Raw genomic sequence first — 17,687 nt, forward strand, 5'->3', positions numbered from 1 at the left:
CCACAGTAAAACAACCCTGCAACAAAAGCAAAATCCACCATTTCTTTGTTCCCAAATTCAATAAAGATAATCAATTCACTCATCTTGTCTCACTTTAATAAACCTTTTGTTGGCCAATAAACCATTTCCCATCCATGATTTGCTGAAAGGGACAAAAGACTTATTCCCACCTAAGGTAGAATCTATTGTAAAGTTGATATTCGTAATTTTCTAAAAATTTAAATATCTATCTACCGTTTATTAAAATTAATAAAATTTATTAATATTAAAGATATAATTATCATTTAATCAATAAAATTAAGAAAAATAAAGTTTTAAACCTTTTTCTTATCTTAATTTTAAAAATTCATAATTTTTTCAAGTTTAATTTTAAAAACTTACAATTTTCCCTCAGTTTAAGTTTTGAAAAGTTACATTCCCCCTAAAGTTTATTTTTCTTTCCTACATTTTTTGGCCATTGGACCCATCTTCAACCAGTCTCTCTCCCTCTCATCGACGCTCTCTCTTAGTCCTAATTTAGCATTGATTTCACATGTTGTTTAAAATTAGGCCGTTTGGTTTCATCTTCCAATCATCCAATTTGTCCTTCATCTCTTTTGGAATTTTCACTTTGTCTCTCTCCATCAATGAAGAGATAAAGATGAAACATCTTGGTCTCTTTGTCGATGAACATGAAGACAATACATCTTCTTCTTTGTGTGCCAATTAAAAGAGAGAACCAATGAAGGTTTAGGGTGGGAATACAAAGTCGTCAAAGATAGATATGATGACTAGAGAGGGAAAAAAAAAAGCCTTGGGGATGGGGGAGAGGGGAAATCACTTTTTAAAACTGAAAAAATTGATATTGGGATGAAATTGTCAGTTTTCAAAACATGGGGGGTACATGATAAAATTATTTTTTTAATATTACTAGTGAAATGACTTTTTTACGCTTACAACTAATGCAAAATTTTAATAGAAGTTGAATGATTGGTGGATATTTAGATTTTCTAAAAAGTTATTTGTATCAGTTTGATAGTAAACTAAACCTTGGGTGGGGCTAGGTCTTCTGACTTGGTTGAAATAATAATTTTCCATTTGTTAAATTCAAAAAAGTCAAATATTATTTGTAAAATATTTTTATTAAAGAAATCTGTTAAAGGTAGGGACACAATAATCCTTGGTAATTAGTATTTAAAAATATACTTTTAAATTATTTATAACAGAAAAACATTGTCTTATAAATCATATGAGACCAAAAATATATGTTTTCTAGAAAAAGTGACTTATAGTTTTATTAGACCCGACCCATCTATATTAATTGCTTTGGTGGCACTTGGTGGTGGGAATTGAGAAGATAGTTGACTTGGCACTTGGATAAATATAAAATGTCCCAAAAATTGTCGCCAATTTACATTTAATTAACTAGGCAGTTGAAAGTAGAGAAGGGTAGTTAGGACTTTATATAAAGCCCTAGAACTGTCGCTCAACTGCAAGTGCAATAAAATATACGCAAACCAAAAGAGTATATTGCCTCTTCTCTCTGACATTTTCCCTGAAGCAAAATACACTAAAAACAGCAATCCAGCGAACAAAATTGTGCGGTGGAAATTTAATCATCGAGCTTCAGATCAATTATCAGTTTGATCAGATTATATTGCGGGTAGGTAAATTCGACCTTGTGTTAATTTTACAGTAATTTGATTGAATGTCCAACAAGCTTTAATATCGACCAATTACAGTATCTTTATTGGAAGATGAAGTTTATGGTGTAAAGATGAATGGTGAGATTTGTGTAATGGGTTACTTAATTATTATGGTAAATTGCAGTGAAATTGTGAATTAAATTAGTAAATTAATCTTAATTATATTGATTAAATTTTATTTTTTTATATAAGGGGTAATTTTGTATATTCAATTAAAGAAAGTATAAATTTGTAATTTAAATGTATATTAATTTATGGAAGTGTTTTTGTCATTAAATTAGAAAATAATAAATCGGTTATTTATTTTGAAAGCTAATAGAAGACATTAACAAAAATGGATGATTGGTGGATATTTGATTTTTTAAAACTTAACGGATAAAATTTTTTTATTTTAACAAACCCTTGGGTGAGATAATCTTTTGGCCCCTTTTTCTTAGGTTAAAGTTAGAATATAAAACTGATATAATTACTTGTAAATAAAATACGACATTAATTGACGTTTTCATTTGTGTAAGATGCTTAAAAATTGTTTGTTAATTAAGTCTGGGGAAATTTGCGTTCACTTGGGTGTTTGGTATGAAGTAACACCTTTTTAGCATGATGGAGAGTTTGAAGCACAATGATTAGAACCGATTTTATATCTCCGTTTTCGTAGACACTACAACAATAGTTATGAAGCTTAATGACTCTGTCTACATAATTTTGTGACTTTGTTCATGACACCTTTAAACCATTCGAATGAGCCTTGGTCGCGAGCGACCCAATAGAAATAAGTCCATTTGGTTGAGAAGGGTGTTTTCTTCTTGTTTTTAGCTTGTCCACTCTCAACATTTCCTTCCTCCCATTCTTTTTGTTGCTTAATGTTGTTAAGAACATCTTTCACTATGCTGATTAATGGGCTTGGCTCCCATGTCATGGCCAACCAAGAGGAGCAAATCATCTTTGAAAAATTGTACTCGTCTAGGAGTTCCATATGCGCTATAAATTAAGAGCAACCTGTTAATATGAAAAAAAATATGTATTAACTTCTAAATGGCATTTGATTCATGGTAATATTTAATTACTTTGATAATTTATCTTTTAACTACTAGCATTACTTAGTTTAGCTTATAAAATAATAATTAATTATGGTAATTTTTTATTTACAAAGTAAAGTGATAAATAATATAAAAAGTAAAAAATAGTTGAGTGAGGTTAAATCCCTTCGATTTCAAATCTTCTTCTTTCTTCACAGTTGAAAGACATTTCATGTCAAAAGAACTTCAACAAATTATTGTAACAATATGTGAAATAATAGAGATTTCATCTTCAAAAAGCACCAAAAAAAAAAAAAATCCCCTAAACAGAGATAAAAATTCATCTTCATCAAAGTGTTTCCTTTTTCAATCTTCAACAGATTATTCCCCTAAACAAGCAAGCAACAAATTATTCCCTTTGAACAAGTTCCTTCTTCCTCTGCTCTCAAACTTTTTCTACCTTCTTGAGCTACTCCTCAGTTTCTGATCAGGTTTGACAAAGTTGTTTGTTCCTATTTGAGCATCGAACAGAAGTACCAGTCTTCCTGGTATGTGACTTCCTTGCAGCTGTTGTCTTATACCTCTCATTCGGAGTCTTATTAGGAACACTCAAAGCTGGCTTAGTTAACCTTGCGTTTTATGTTTACAATGCCACTACAATAAGGTCAATTGAAGTTGTATAGCCCATGTTACGATTGAATTCATAGTTATGAGTATCATACGATGTATGATACAATATAGATAAAAAATTATATACATCAGAAAGTATATCAAATTAAGATGATACAGTCGTAGTTATTAATATTATAAGTTATATGATACCATATGATATATGTGAAAAATGATATGTATAAAAAAATGTATCAAACTTATAATACAATACATATTACTTATACGGATTGATACACCTTTTTGGAGAAAAATGATAATATTGTATAGGTATATATGAAAAATTTTAAAATTTTAGAGGTATTTATGATATTTTTTAAAATAATGATATATTAATCACGTGATGATACATATAAATATGTATTTATTTATATATCTAAAATAAATACATATAATAATACTCAACAAAAAATTATAATCAAATTTAACAAAGCAAAGAAAGCTAAAAAAGAGATGAGAAGGTTAAATAAAAATGAAACTAAACATCAATCTCTAATTTCTTACCTCTATCCGAGGTCACCAGAAAACTGAAACCCTTCAAATCCAACACTATAATTTCTTACCTCTTTGTTTCATGAGGATAAAATCAAGACAAGGGTAATGTTATTAATGTTAGTGACATTAATTACGACAGAATTAAGGGAAAGATTAATTTTATTATAGTAATATTATATGTTTTTATTTTAAATATATAAATAAACATACAGTTATATATTTTATCATATGATTAAATATTATTTTATCTTTAATTTAAAATCACTCAATCATATGATGATATATATTAAGTGTATACATATTTGTGTATTTAAAGTAGATATACATAGTTCTATTAAATTTATTAATGTTGATAGATAATATCGTATTTATTAAAACTATGTATATTTATTTTTATTGTATAAATAGACACATACTTATATGTGTCATCAAATGATTGAATAATTTTGAATTAAAGATAAAATAATATCTAATAATATAATAATTAAGTATATATTTATTTATATATTCAAAATTAATACATGTAATATTATCTTATGATATTAATATTAATAAATAAAATAGATAGAATTAAAATAAAATAGGATAAGATAAGATTAATTTAAATTATTTAAAATTTAAATATACAATAAAATTGATATTGTCGTAACGCTCACAGTATTACCCTTTTTTTAAGATGCACGTTAAATGCACCCCTTGATTTAATAATTATAAGTAAAATGATTATTATCCCCTTTATCTTTAACAAATTTTATTAGTGGAAGCAATTTATAGGGTGGTATTTAGTTTTCTCAAAGTTAATAGATAAAACTTCACCATTTGCCTAAATCTTAGGTGGAACATAGTAATTTTACCTTATGTTTTTATTATTTAATTGTGTCATATGCTTACATGCACATTAATTTAGTTAATAAACAACCAATCAAATTTATTTAGTTATGGGATGGAACAAGCACTGTTGGGCAGAGTATATCAATCCAAAACATAATCTCACGACTCTAGAGGCTCTTTTGTATCATTATATGATACAATATTGGCCAAAGGAATTATTCTTATTCAAAGTATCGTGAAATCTTAAATTTATATTTGTTAATTTTTAAAAACTTAAATTTTCACTTATTATTTAACTTTTATTAAAATTTTCTGTTAAGGTTAAAGGTAAAATTATTATTTTATTATAGATATTTTAAAAATTATAATTGAATCTATTTCCCTCTAGGTTTTGAAAATCGATAATTTTAACCTAGTCTCAACTTTTTAAGTTTTGAAAAATGGTTTTTTTCCCTCCAAATCCCTGAGTTTCGCTCTTCCCTCTCTGACAACAATTTAGTTATGGCAACCTATCTCCTACAGATGTTTCTTCATCTTCATTGAAGAAGAGACGTTTTCATCTCTTGTCGATGGAGACGTCTTGTGAAGATGAGTCGTCATACTTGGATGGTAATAGGAGATGAATCACTGTAGTTAGATTGTCATCAAAGCGGAAAGAACGAAACATAGGGATTAAGAGAGTCATTTTTCAAAACTAAAAAAGTTAAAACTGAGCTAAAATTATTAATTTTTAAAATTTAAAGAGGAAATGAGGTAAAATTATAATTATTTTTAATACTTCTGATAAAATAATAGTTTTATTCTTAATTTTAATAAAAATTAGATGATAAATAAGTATTTAAGTTTTTTTAAAATTGACAAACATGAGTATATGTTTTTACTATGACTTGGTGAAAATAATCTTTTGGCATAGAATTTCCATTAAATCGACAAAAATTCAAGATATTTTGTAAAGAGGATCTCTAATGGTCAAGAAGTCTACGAGATAAAACGAATTTACTTTTGAGAGTAAACATGTGCATGATGTGACAAAAAGCAAAACATCTTGAAGGCAAAACAATAATGGCTCTGTATAATAAAACAAACAAATAGATGCGTTAAAACAAAAAAAATAATGATAGGAACATAATAATTATGATATAGAATAAGGAATTTTGAGGGTGTTAATTAAAATAGTTATTTTTTTTTGTTTTTTATATTTATATAATCGTTTTTTAATTATATAAATATATTTATTTTATAATTTGATTTTGTCTTAAAAAAGATTTTGGTAGTACTTAAATAGGTTAGTCAATTGAACATGACTGCGTAAGTTGGTCAAGTTGGTTAGTTGGCTGACTATGGTCGGGTAGTTTGGCCTAATAGGTTAGGGATCGATCAAGTGTGTTATTATGTCTTGGTTAAATAAGTTTACATCTTGGTTATATGAGTAAAAACTCTAAAAACATTTTAAATATTTGGTGTTTTAAATTATATATTTATAATTAAAAAAAACTATATATATATATATAAAAGAAAAAAAATGAGGTTATTTTAATTAATATCCCGAATTTTGATTATGAAATCCTTTGAAAATTCCCATTTAAAGCATGATTAAATATATGTCATGTTTCTGTGTTCATATTGTTATTTTTCAGAAATTTTTATCCAAGCATAACTATGCATGAATCTAATTTGTCAAGATCAACAATGAAATAACATTTTAGCTATCTATGTAAGAATCTAGATCTTATTTTTCTCTATAAATTCTAAAAACTAATAATTTTTTATTAGCTAAAGTTTTAAAAAGTTACATTCTCACCCCCTCCCACCCCCGCCCCTTAGGATTTCAATTTTTCAGTAAGTTTTTCTGATAAACAACCACCTTTTCCTTTGCTTTCCTGAGAAAGTTTCTCCCTCTTGAGTGTTGTCTCCTTTTTCTGGCCATTCCCTGACACATTGCTCATTGTCATCTAAGTGAACGATTCATTTAGAGATGAATCATTTTCATTTGGACAATTCGTTGTTGTCTAGACGAATCATTCATCTAGATGATGATGAGCAATGCACTGAGAGACGGTTGAGAAAGAGAGACAATGCCAAAGGGGTAGAGATTTTGCCAGGAGAGTGTTTGAAAAAGTAAAATTGTAAGTTTTTAAAATTAAAGTGAAGAAATAAAATAAAATTTTATTAGTTAAATGATAATTATACCTTTAATACTAGCTGATTTGATTAATTTTAATAACTGATAAATACATATTTAGATTTTTAAAATTTAATAAATAAGAATTTTGATAATAAATTAAATCTTCGGTGGAATAAGTATTTGGCATAAAAAAAATATTTAAAAGTTGTACGGAGTGAAAATATTATAGACCTATTACCCCACATTATAGGTCTACCGACAACATACTAATATAAAGATGGGAAAACAATATATCCAAAGACAGTTGCTTTAAATTTCGATGGATTGAAATTTGATTTTATTTTTAAATAATGATGTGATCAAGGAAAAACGTAGATTGACACAGAAAAGTTTGGATAAATAAGGAATAATGAATAATATTATATATATTTATTTTAAATATATAAAAAATATATATTTATATGTATTATTATATAATTTGATAGTATTTTATTATTAATTTAAAATCATTTAATTATATAATAATATAAGTAAGTGTTTTATCATTTGTATGTTTAAAATAAATATATATAGTTTTATCGAAAAATTAATTTTAAAATTTTTTTGACGTGGATTAATATTAATTATATTTTTGGTTTAATAAAACTAGATAATTAAATAGTCTAATGTTAGTTTACAGATGAGTTTAAGTGATCAACAAAGATAAGTCTAATACACTTAAAAGTTATGCTATGGGTGAACAACATAAGTGTGAGTCTTAAAGTTTATTATATTTTGATTGAGTCAATTAAATCTACTATATATATTGGTTAGGTGTTCATTCCAAAATGTATAACTACAGTATAACTTATCTTATTGAAATTTGTCATTTAGAGAGGTTTCTAGAGTAGAGACCAAATCATATCGAGTGGTAATTTTGACAGCTTTACGAATTCAAACTAAATAGGAATCTATATATTTTTATAAATTCAGTATTTTAAAATTTGTGTGTAGATCTCGAAATTATGCAAAATAAATCTTACAATTAATTGGAGGGAATAGTGGTGGGAAAAGTGGTCCAGGTGGTAGCTAGTGTAGGTAAGTGTGAGTTGGAAACAGAGGAAACAAGTGCAAGATAAGCCAACAGCATATGCCCTTTTTTGTGAAATTTCATTTGGCGCTTGCTCTTTGTTGTTTGGTAGTAAACTCACCTTAGTCTTCTCACCAAACGGTGGATGCTAGTGTCTTGGACTTAAAAACATCAACAACAACAACAACAACAACAAAAAGCCAACAAGATGGACACAAATTAGGTTGAAGAAGAGATCACACAATCTCCCATATTTCAACATTCAACATACTCCTTTCTTACATCCAATTACTATCTTTTCCTCACTTTAATAAATATCATTGACAACATACAAATCAAAATCAGCATAAAGTATGTTTCATCATATGATTGAATCTTATTTTATCTTTAATTTAAAATTATGTAAACATATCATTTACTCAATTAGGTACACAAAATGGTTTAGGCCCAACACTCTGGTTGTCCCCATTCAAATATTAAAACCTAAGATTGTACACAAAATGGTCCAGGTTTAACACTTTAGTCATTTTTATTTAACGATTAAAACTTAAGATTGTAATTCATCATATGACAAATTTTCTGATTACTAACAATAATCTTATATTTGATGTAGATAAGCATCAAAATAGAAGAGGATCCCGATCCCATCACAACAAAATATATTCACATGAAAGTGATGGACCATTTTTTGTAATGGCGTGGGAGAAGGAAAGCCCTAGAGTTAGGAGAGACCACAACAAAATAGGGACCCATTTGAGAAACTCTATGTAGTTACTTTATGATACTTAGGTACTAAAAAGCCATGCTCAACTGCTGACTACATGACTAACATCAGAAGAGCTTCATCTTCAACTCTAAACTTTACACTTTTCTCAAATGATGATGTCCAATAATGATAATACAAAAGAAACTAATTATAAGTTGCCAGAGATAAAAAAAAAATTCACCGCCTTGGAGGATAAGGAAGATTTTTGGTTTTGGACAAAATTTGATTCTTCCTAACAGTGTTTTGCAGAGGATTAATGGCGGTCAGATGAGATAAAAGTACATGAATAGATAAGCAAAGAAGGCCCATTACAACTGCCAGGCTCAGGGGTTCCTTGGAGTAGCATTAAAGACTGTGATTACCTGCACCACCCGAAATAAATGTTTTTAGAGGAAGAAGACTGTGACAAAGAGGAGCTGGATTTATAAACACAAAAGTTTGATGATTTTTTCTGGTTGAAGAAGATCATGGCTTCAACTTTTGAGATTTTCTTCCTTAAGATCTTCATCATTGTCTTCATCATTCTGAGCCTTGTTGCATCATTGCAGAGTTCTCACAAGCTGAGAGTTCATGGCCTACAAGAAGTTGAGAAAGTTTCTGGTGAAGATGAAAATGTGCTAAAGGAGGGTTTGATTTTGCAAAAGTTTCGAGCTTTACTTGGACTGAAAAGGTTCAAAACTCAAACTTGGCCATTTGGGGGTGGTGATAATGAAGATGCTTCTCTTTCTCCATCACCTTCTCCATTGCCTGCCATTGAAGTCGAGACTCCTGCTCCAGCTCCAGCTCCACCTTTTCATCTTCATCCTCATCATCCATCACCGACATCAAATCCTAATCCGCATCGCCACAAGATTCCGAAAGAAACTTCTCATCAAGAGAGAGTTAGGAGAGTTTTAGTACCAGTAGTAGCTTCAGGAGGAGCTGTGTTCTTAGTATGTGCTCTGGGGCTCACTTGGTTCTGTTGTAAAGTCAAAAAACATCATAAGAAGCCTGCAAGAAAAATGTCGGTGTTGGCGAAAAAGGGAATAATGAAAGGTAAATCTCAGTATGTGGGTTCTCAGAAATCAGCCAAAAAGGTAAATTTAAATCCTGGACTTGATCTCTTTTATCTTAACTCATTAGGCATTGATTTGGAGCAACAAACTTCATGTATAAAACAAGTTGAAGATGAAAAATTTATCACAACTGCAAATTGTGCATTGCAAGAGAGGGAGGCCATTAAATCAGAATCATATAATGCTAGTGGTTCTTCCACAAGAGAGATCAAATCTGTTCATGAAGATGTGGATTCAATCAAGTATGATTCTGATGGTGGGAATTCTTCGTCTGGTGATAAAGTTATTCCTGTCGAATGCGATTCGTCTGATGACGAATCTTTTCATTCGTTTGCCAATTCACATTCTTCGAATATCCGCCTTTCGAATGCTTCAGCTGCTAGTCTCAGTGACCCAGCTGAAATTTCCTCACCAACTGTAGCAAATATATCACAATCACATAAGCCTTGTTCAACAAATTGCACATCAAATTCTGCTTTAAATTTTCCCAATGAAACCCAACAAACTGTCTGCTATCACAAAGAGGAAAATGTGGCAGCCAGAAGCTCTGTAAATTCACATGAGAACTTCAAGCCCTCACCCGCGCCCCCTCCAGCGCCTCTTCCGCCTCCGTTGCCTACAATTCGGGGCTTATCTCAATTAGATTCATTTTCTTGGGCAGCTAAACGTGCATCAAAAGCTTCTAGCTCTTCTACATTGCCAAATTTGTCATCTGCTAAGCCTTCAGAATCATCTTCAACATCAAACCAAACTCCACAGAATGACTTTCCTTTGCCTCAAAAGTCTTCACCGGGTATTCCTCCTCCTCCTTGCCCACCCCCACTTCCGAAACCAAACAATAACTCTTTGAAAGGGCCACCATCGCCGCCATCTCTACTTCCTCAATTTATGCCAATGGGAAAAGATGGATCGCCTCTGCCGAAATTGAAGCCACTTCATTGGGACAAAGTTAGAGCGGTGCCTGACCAGTCCATGGTCTGGGACAAGCTGAGATCAAGCTCATTTGAGTAAGTTGCTTCATGTTCTTTTTTGCATTAATTCATCTTCTCTTTCTGTTCCACATTTAACCATTTACATTGAACAGACTGGATGAAGAAATGATTGAGTCACTTTTTGGATACAATATACAATGTTCAATGAGGAATGATGAAACAAAGAGCAAAACCCCATCTCCAGGCAAGCATGTTCTTGAGCCCAAGAGACTGCAGAACATTACAATTCTCTCAAAAGCCTTGAATGTGACGGCGGAGCAAGTCTGTGCAGCACTGATGAAAGGTAAAATTCTTCCTAGAATCTGCAACTAAGAACACATATCTTCACATGATACTCGCGTTTTAGCTAAAACAATTTCCAAAACATACGGTGAAAAGCAGGGGACGGCTTGTCTTTGCAACAATTAGAGGCACTGGTAAGGATGGTGCCAACAAAGGAAGAAGAAGACAAGCTATCTAGCTATAAAGGAGACATCAATGAACTGGGATCAGCTGAGAAGTTTGTCAAAGCAATGCTCAGTATCCCCTTTGCCTTTCAACGGGCTGAAGTCATGCTTTACCGCGAAACTTTTGATGATGAAGTCGTTCATCTTCGAAACTCCTTTTCAATGCTAGAGGTACTGCATATTACACAAACCTTAATCTAACCAATCTTTCAAATAATCTGTTAATCACCTCTTGTTTTGATTTCTCATCCATCAGGAGGCCTGCAAGGAACTCAGATCAAGCAGGCTGTTCTTAAAGCTACTTGAAGCTGTTCTCAAAACGGGCAACCGAATGAATGTTGGAACAATAAGAGGAGGAGCTAAAGCATTCAAGCTGGATGCTCTCCTGAAGCTTGCTGATGTGAAAGGAACTGATGGCAAAACCACATTGCTCCATTTTGTTGTGCAAGAAATTATAAGGTCAGAAGGAATTAGAGTTTCCGATAGCATAATGGGGAAGATCAACCAGAGAAGCAAGTCGAAAACTGTCGAAGAGAGGGAGGAAGATTACAGAAGAATGGGGCTAGACCTTGTATCAGGTTTAAGCACTGAACTTTACAATGTCAAGAAGACTGCAACTATCGATCTTGATGTTCTTGCAAGTTCAGTCTCAAACTTATCAGAAGGAATGGATAAACTGCAACATTTGGTACAAAACAAATTGTCTTCGGATGACAAAAATGGCAACTTTGTGCACTCAATGAATGCATTTTTGATGTATGCAAAGAAGAACATAAAGGCATTGCAAGAAGATGAGAGTAGGGTGATGTTAAATGTCAAAGAAATCACTGAGTACTTTCATGGAAATGTGGGCAAAGATGAAGCTAATCCTCTCAGGATATTTGTGATTGTGAGAGATTTTCTGGGGATGTTAGATCATGTTTGTAAAGAGCTCAGAAACTTGAAAGTTTCCAGCAGTCCACATCCTTTGGCTCCATTCAAATAGATTAGATTGGTTGGCATGCTTGTGAGATTCTTCAATAATGATCTTATCACCAGTAACTGTGTATTGAAATATTGTATATTTAAAGTTTTTGAGTGTTTAGTTTGAATTGGATTGATCCCAAGCGCTTCACTTCATTGGGATTCAGCATTGTAATTTTGCACAAAATGTCATTAACCCTCTGTAACTCTTTAGTCAGACTAATGCCATGTTCCAAGCATATTAATGGAATCATGTATCGTATTATATTATATGATATAATTTTTAAAAATAAAATTATAAAAATATTAATAGAATAATAAAAAAATCTAATTAATATATCATTATTTTAAAAAATATGGTAAACACTATTAAAAATTTAAAATTTTTTATATATATTTATACAATATCATCATTTTATTTAAAAAATATATCGACTTATATTAAAAATATATTTTGTACCATATATGTATCCTCTCTCTTTATCTTCTTCTCTCTCCTCACTGTCTCCTATTATTTTCCTATATTCTCTCTTCTTCTCCTTCTCCTTCTCCTTCTCCGTCTTCTCTTTTCCTTTCTTCCTCGCACAATGTGCAACCACATCTTGACAATCAGATCTTCTCGCAGAAATCTACTTGTTGGTCATTGCGACCGATCCTAATTTAATCAAATTGGAGCACCTAAGTAACCCATTTATTACATGAAACTCTATTATTTATTTATTATTATTAATTAGAAATTAAATAAAATTTATTTCGTATTAATTTAATTATTAATTTTGTTGATAAACCAAAGGAAAATAAATTTGATTTTCAATGAAAAGTTTAACTATAGATCAATATTTTAATATAAGCAACTATGAAATTTTTTAATTAAATGAATAATACTATATGTATTCATTTTAAATATATAAATACGTATATCTTTATATATATTATCACATAATTAGATGTTATTTTACTTTTAATTTAAAATCATCAATTATATGATAACACATATAAATATATATAATTTTATTATAAATAAATTATACAGACTAAATGATAACTTATTACTGATGATGTGATTATTTTTTTCTTTATTTTAAAATTATTAAGTTAGATAATATATATAATATTAGCCATTCAATATGAAAAAATGGATAAAAAAATAGTGAACGTTGACTTGCTTGGGGAAAAAATTGATTAAATTGAGGTTGAAAAAGAAAGAAAGATAGAGGAAAAAGAAGAGTGATAATATGGTAATTTCATATCAAATATAAAAGAAACAATTTGGTTGGATGAAAAGTAAATGTAATTCACTCGTTTTGGATAAATGCTGTATTCACTTTCACACCCGCGCATGCCACCGCAATAAGCTCGGTCGTTTCTTTCCCTCTCGCCAAATTTCATGAACGTTCGAGACCTCGCAGGCAACCCGACGTAATCCACGTGGCGGTTTTTCATTGGATATTTAACGTGTAACTTCTTCAAGGGTGATCATGACGTGTTTCAATTTTATTGGAAAGAATACTCTAGCAAGAGCATAGAAGGAACCTTATAAATGAACTCGTGCGGCAAAACATTTTCGCTCCAGCTCAATCGAAAAACAGAGAAAACAAATAAAACACTTTCAGAAAACAAGCGATTCAAACCAAACCGAACAATGAATATCCAAACCAAAGCTCTAGTGCTTTTGCTTCTCTTCACTTTAGGTGAGAAGGGTTTTCTTCTTTTTCGCAAAATGCTTCCCTTTTTTTTTTTGTTGATTATGACACTCTGTTTTTTTTTTTGTATTGTTTTTTGCAGAATTCTCGTTAAGTTTAGCGGCGGACGATGCTCCGAAACTTGGAACTGTGATTGGAATTGATCTTGGGACGACGTACTCTTGTGTGGGCGTGTACAGAAATGGCCACGTGGAGATTATAGCGAACGATCAAGGGAACAGAATTACTCCATCCTGGGTGGCGTTTACTGATACCGAGCGTCTGATTGGAGAAGCCGCCAAAAATCAAGCGGCTCTCAATGCAGAGCGTACTATTTTTGATGTTAAGCGGCTCATTGGGAGAAAGTAAGCGACTTTCTTACTCTGTTTCTAATGTTATTGACGTTTGGACATAAAGTGCTGAAGAAGTGATTGAGGTTTTTTTTTTTTTTTTGGGTAGGTTTGATGATCCTGAGGTGCAGAGAGATATAAAGTTCCTGCCTTATAAGGTTGTGAATAAAGATGGAAAGCCTTATATTCAAGTGAAGGTTAAAGGTGAGACTAAAGTGTTTAGCCCTGAGGAGATCAGTGCCATGATTTTACAGAAGATGAAAGAAACGGCTGAGGCTTTCTTGGGGAAGAAAATTAAAGACGCTGTTGTCACCGTTCCGGGTATAGTATTGTTGAGAGTAGTTTGAAAAAAATCATTATATGTTTGCGTTTCATCGGCTGATGGGTCCGTTTTATTGCTTCTTGTAGCTTATTTCAATGATGCGCAAAGGCAGGCAACTAAGGATGCAGGGACCATAGCTGGGCTCAATGTGGCTAGGATCATCAATGAACCAACAGCCGCGGCGATCGCCTATGGTCTAGACAAGAAAGGAGGAGACAAGAACATTTTGGTTTATGATCTTGGTGGTGGTACATTTGATGTTAGTATTTTGACCATTGACAATGGTGTGTTTGAGGTTCTTGCTACAAGTGGAGATACCCATTTGGGAGGGGAGGACTTTGATCACAGAGTGATGGACTATTTCATCAAGTTGATCAAGAAGAAGTATAACAAAGACATTAGTAAAGATAACAAGGCTCTTGGGAAGCTTAGAAGAGAATGTGAGAGAGCTAAGAGAGCGTTGAGTAGCCAGCACCAAGTTAGAGTTGAGATTGAGTCACTTTTTGATGGGGTTGATTTCTCTGAGCCATTGACGAGAGCAAGATTTGAAGAATTGAATATGGATCTTTTTAAGAAAACTATGACACCAGTAAAGAAGGCTTTGGAAGATGCTGGCTTGAAGAAGACAGATGTTAATGAGATTGTGCTTGTTGGAGGAAGTACTAGAATCCCCAAAATTCAGCAATTGCTGAAGGATTTCTTCGATGGTAAGGAGCCTAACAAGGGAGTCAATCCTGATGAAGCTGTTGCACATGGTGCTGCAGTTCAGGGTGGAATTCTTAGTGGCGAAGGCGGCGAAGAAACCAAAGGTAAATTAGAGAAACCATGTTTCATCCTAATGAATTTGGATTCGAATGTTTCGGTACCTAATGGGGTTCTGATTTTGGTTTGCTGCAGGTCTTCTTCTTCTTGATGTGGCTCCTCTCAGCCTTGGTATTGAAACAGTTGGTGGTGTTATGACCAAATTGATTCCAAGAAATACTGTCATCCCTACGAAGAAATCTCAGACTTTTACCACTTACCAAGACCAGCAAACCACAGTATCCATTAAGGTATGAAGAACACAATTACCTCTATATTCGAAAACCGAAATGATATTGCAAACTCATTCTTTCTTAGACTAACATATCTTTGAAAACTTTAGGTATATGAAGGTGAAAGAAGCTTAACAAAGGATTGCCGAGAGCTTGGAAGGTTTGATTTATCTGGCATTCCACCTGCTCCAAGGTAATTTAAAACCATAGGATTTTTCTTCAATTTGATGGGACGCTTCATTCTTATGTATATTTTTTATTTTTGGGTTGCAGGGGAGTTCCTCAAATTGAGGTAACATTTGAGGTCGATGCCAATGGAATCCTACATGTGACAGCTGAGGACAAGGCAGCTAAGAAGTCACAATCCATCACCATCACCAACGATAAGGGGCGTCTGAGTCAAGAAGAGATTGACAGGATGGTGAAGGAGGCTGAAGAATTTGCCGAGGAAGATAAGAGGGTGAGGGAGAGGATTGATTCCAGGAACAAACTGGAGACATACATTTATAACATGAAAAGTACCATCAATGACAAGGACAAGCTGGCTGATAAACTGGAATCTGATGATAAGGAGAAGATTGAGAGCAGTTTGAAAGAGGCTCTTGAATGGCTGGATGATAACCAGAATGCAGAGAAGGATGATTATGATGAGAAGTTGAAGGAGGTTGAAGCTGTATGTAATCCTGTCATCAAACAGGTTTATGACAAGAGTGGTGCGAGTTCAGCTGGTTCACAAGATGACGACGAAGAACCCCATGATGAGTTGTGAAAATTTCCAAGGATTTGAGATTCAACTTTTCTCTCTCTCTCTTTTTGGTTATGTAAATTTTTTTTCCTTATTTGTCAGGCTAAGAGCACAAATGTAATGTTCCATTTGTAATAGCACCATTAATACACCTTTGCAGAAGCTTTTTATCATGGAAAAAATTATATTATATTTCTAATCAAAATTTAATTGCTTTCCATTTTAATCATATTTATAGAAAATTTTCAATTAAAAAAAGGTGGCTATTTTTTAATGCTGAGTGAGTGGTAAATAATATTTGAAAGAATTATCAGTGATATCAAAATTATCACGTCAAATCACAAAATAAAATCTAATACAATACAGATGGCTACTTCCCATTGGTGGCTTGATATGTAACGGAGATATCATAACAATGATATCACGATTCAATAAATGTAAGGACCAAAGGACCATTTCCTGCTCAAAGCATCCACTAATTTCAGTTCTCATTTTTTTACTTTAAAAATTTTATTTGAACAATTAAAATTAACAAAATATTAACACCTTAAAATTTTATTTTTTATTCCCTAAATTTTAAAAACTAAAGTTTTCCTCTAATCCAAATTTTAAAAAATAATAATTTTTTTTTAGGGTTTAATTTTTAGATCTCTAACATCATCTTCGGTATCATTACTGATAGTCTCTCCTTCTTGAAGCTTTTTTTCTCTCTGACAGTCTCTCTTTATTCAATTGGATGTTTGATCAATGTTTAAAGAAGCTTGGGAGACGGAGAGCTTCGTCAGGAAAATGAAGCTCTTCGTCTTCCCATAAGAAGACATCTAGAAAGACGGTCGTCTTGTCAAATAAAGATGAGATCTTTGTCTTTGTTTTTTCGACGAAGCTCTTTATTTTTCATCGTCTCTGAAACTTTGTTGGATGTCGATCGGACATTCAACTGAGTGAAGAGAGACTGTCGGAGGAAGAGACTGTTGACAATGATATCGAAGATTTTGAGACTAAACCCTAGGGGAAACTATCATTTTTTAAAATATGAGTTAGAGAAAAACTTTTAGTTTTTAAAATTTAGGAGAGAAAAAATAGATCATATTTTAGTTTCTTTTTAATATTATAAATAAAATAATACTAGTCATAGATAAATATTTAAGATTTTTAAAATTAAAGAACAAAATTTAACAGATTAACATACATTGGGGGAATAAGTCCTTTGGCCTAAGGCCAAAAGACTTATACCAACTTGGAGGGGTGTATTTTCGGATTTTCACTTGGAAAAAGTCTTATTTCTCTCTCTAAACCTATGATTTGTTCTTTACTTTTTCAACCATTATTTTTGTCTTTTGGTGATTTCTTTTTTCCATTTCCATCCTACACTGTCACCGTCTCTCTTTATCATTTTGAGAAAGCTTTGGATTTGATGAATCCAAATTATTCATTTGAACACA

General features: G+C 31.9%; 2 protein-coding genes across 2 annotated transcripts; both read left to right on the forward strand.

Moving 5' to 3' along the window:
- Positions 1-8,711: 8,711 nt before the first annotated feature.
- Positions 8,712-12,295, forward strand: LOC123220331 (formin-like protein 11). The gene is made up of 4 exons (XM_044642517.1): positions 8,712-10,718; positions 10,796-10,986; positions 11,085-11,320; positions 11,406-12,295. Exons 1-4 carry the CDS (start codon positions 9,124-9,126, stop codon positions 12,132-12,134), a joined length of 2,751 nt encoding a protein of 916 aa, XP_044498452.1. The 5' UTR covers positions 8,712-9,123; the 3' UTR covers positions 12,135-12,295.
- Positions 12,296-13,643: 1,348 nt separating this feature from the next.
- On the forward strand, positions 13,644-16,418 carry LOC123220036 (luminal-binding protein 5-like). The gene is made up of 7 exons (XM_044642034.1): positions 13,644-13,803; positions 13,898-14,159; positions 14,254-14,465; positions 14,553-15,275; positions 15,364-15,518; positions 15,611-15,693; positions 15,774-16,418. The coding sequence occupies exons 1-7, from the start codon at positions 13,653-13,655 to the stop codon at positions 16,267-16,269; spliced, it is 2,082 nt and encodes a 693-aa protein (XP_044497969.1). The 5' UTR covers positions 13,644-13,652; the 3' UTR covers positions 16,270-16,418.
- The last annotated feature ends 1,269 nt before the right edge of the window (positions 16,419-17,687 follow it).

The sequence above is a fragment of the Mangifera indica genome, chromosome 7 (genome assembly GCF_011075055.1).
Source record: "Mangifera indica cultivar Alphonso chromosome 7, CATAS_Mindica_2.1, whole genome shotgun sequence".
NCBI classification, from domain to species: domain Eukaryota; kingdom Viridiplantae; phylum Streptophyta; class Magnoliopsida; order Sapindales; family Anacardiaceae; genus Mangifera; species Mangifera indica.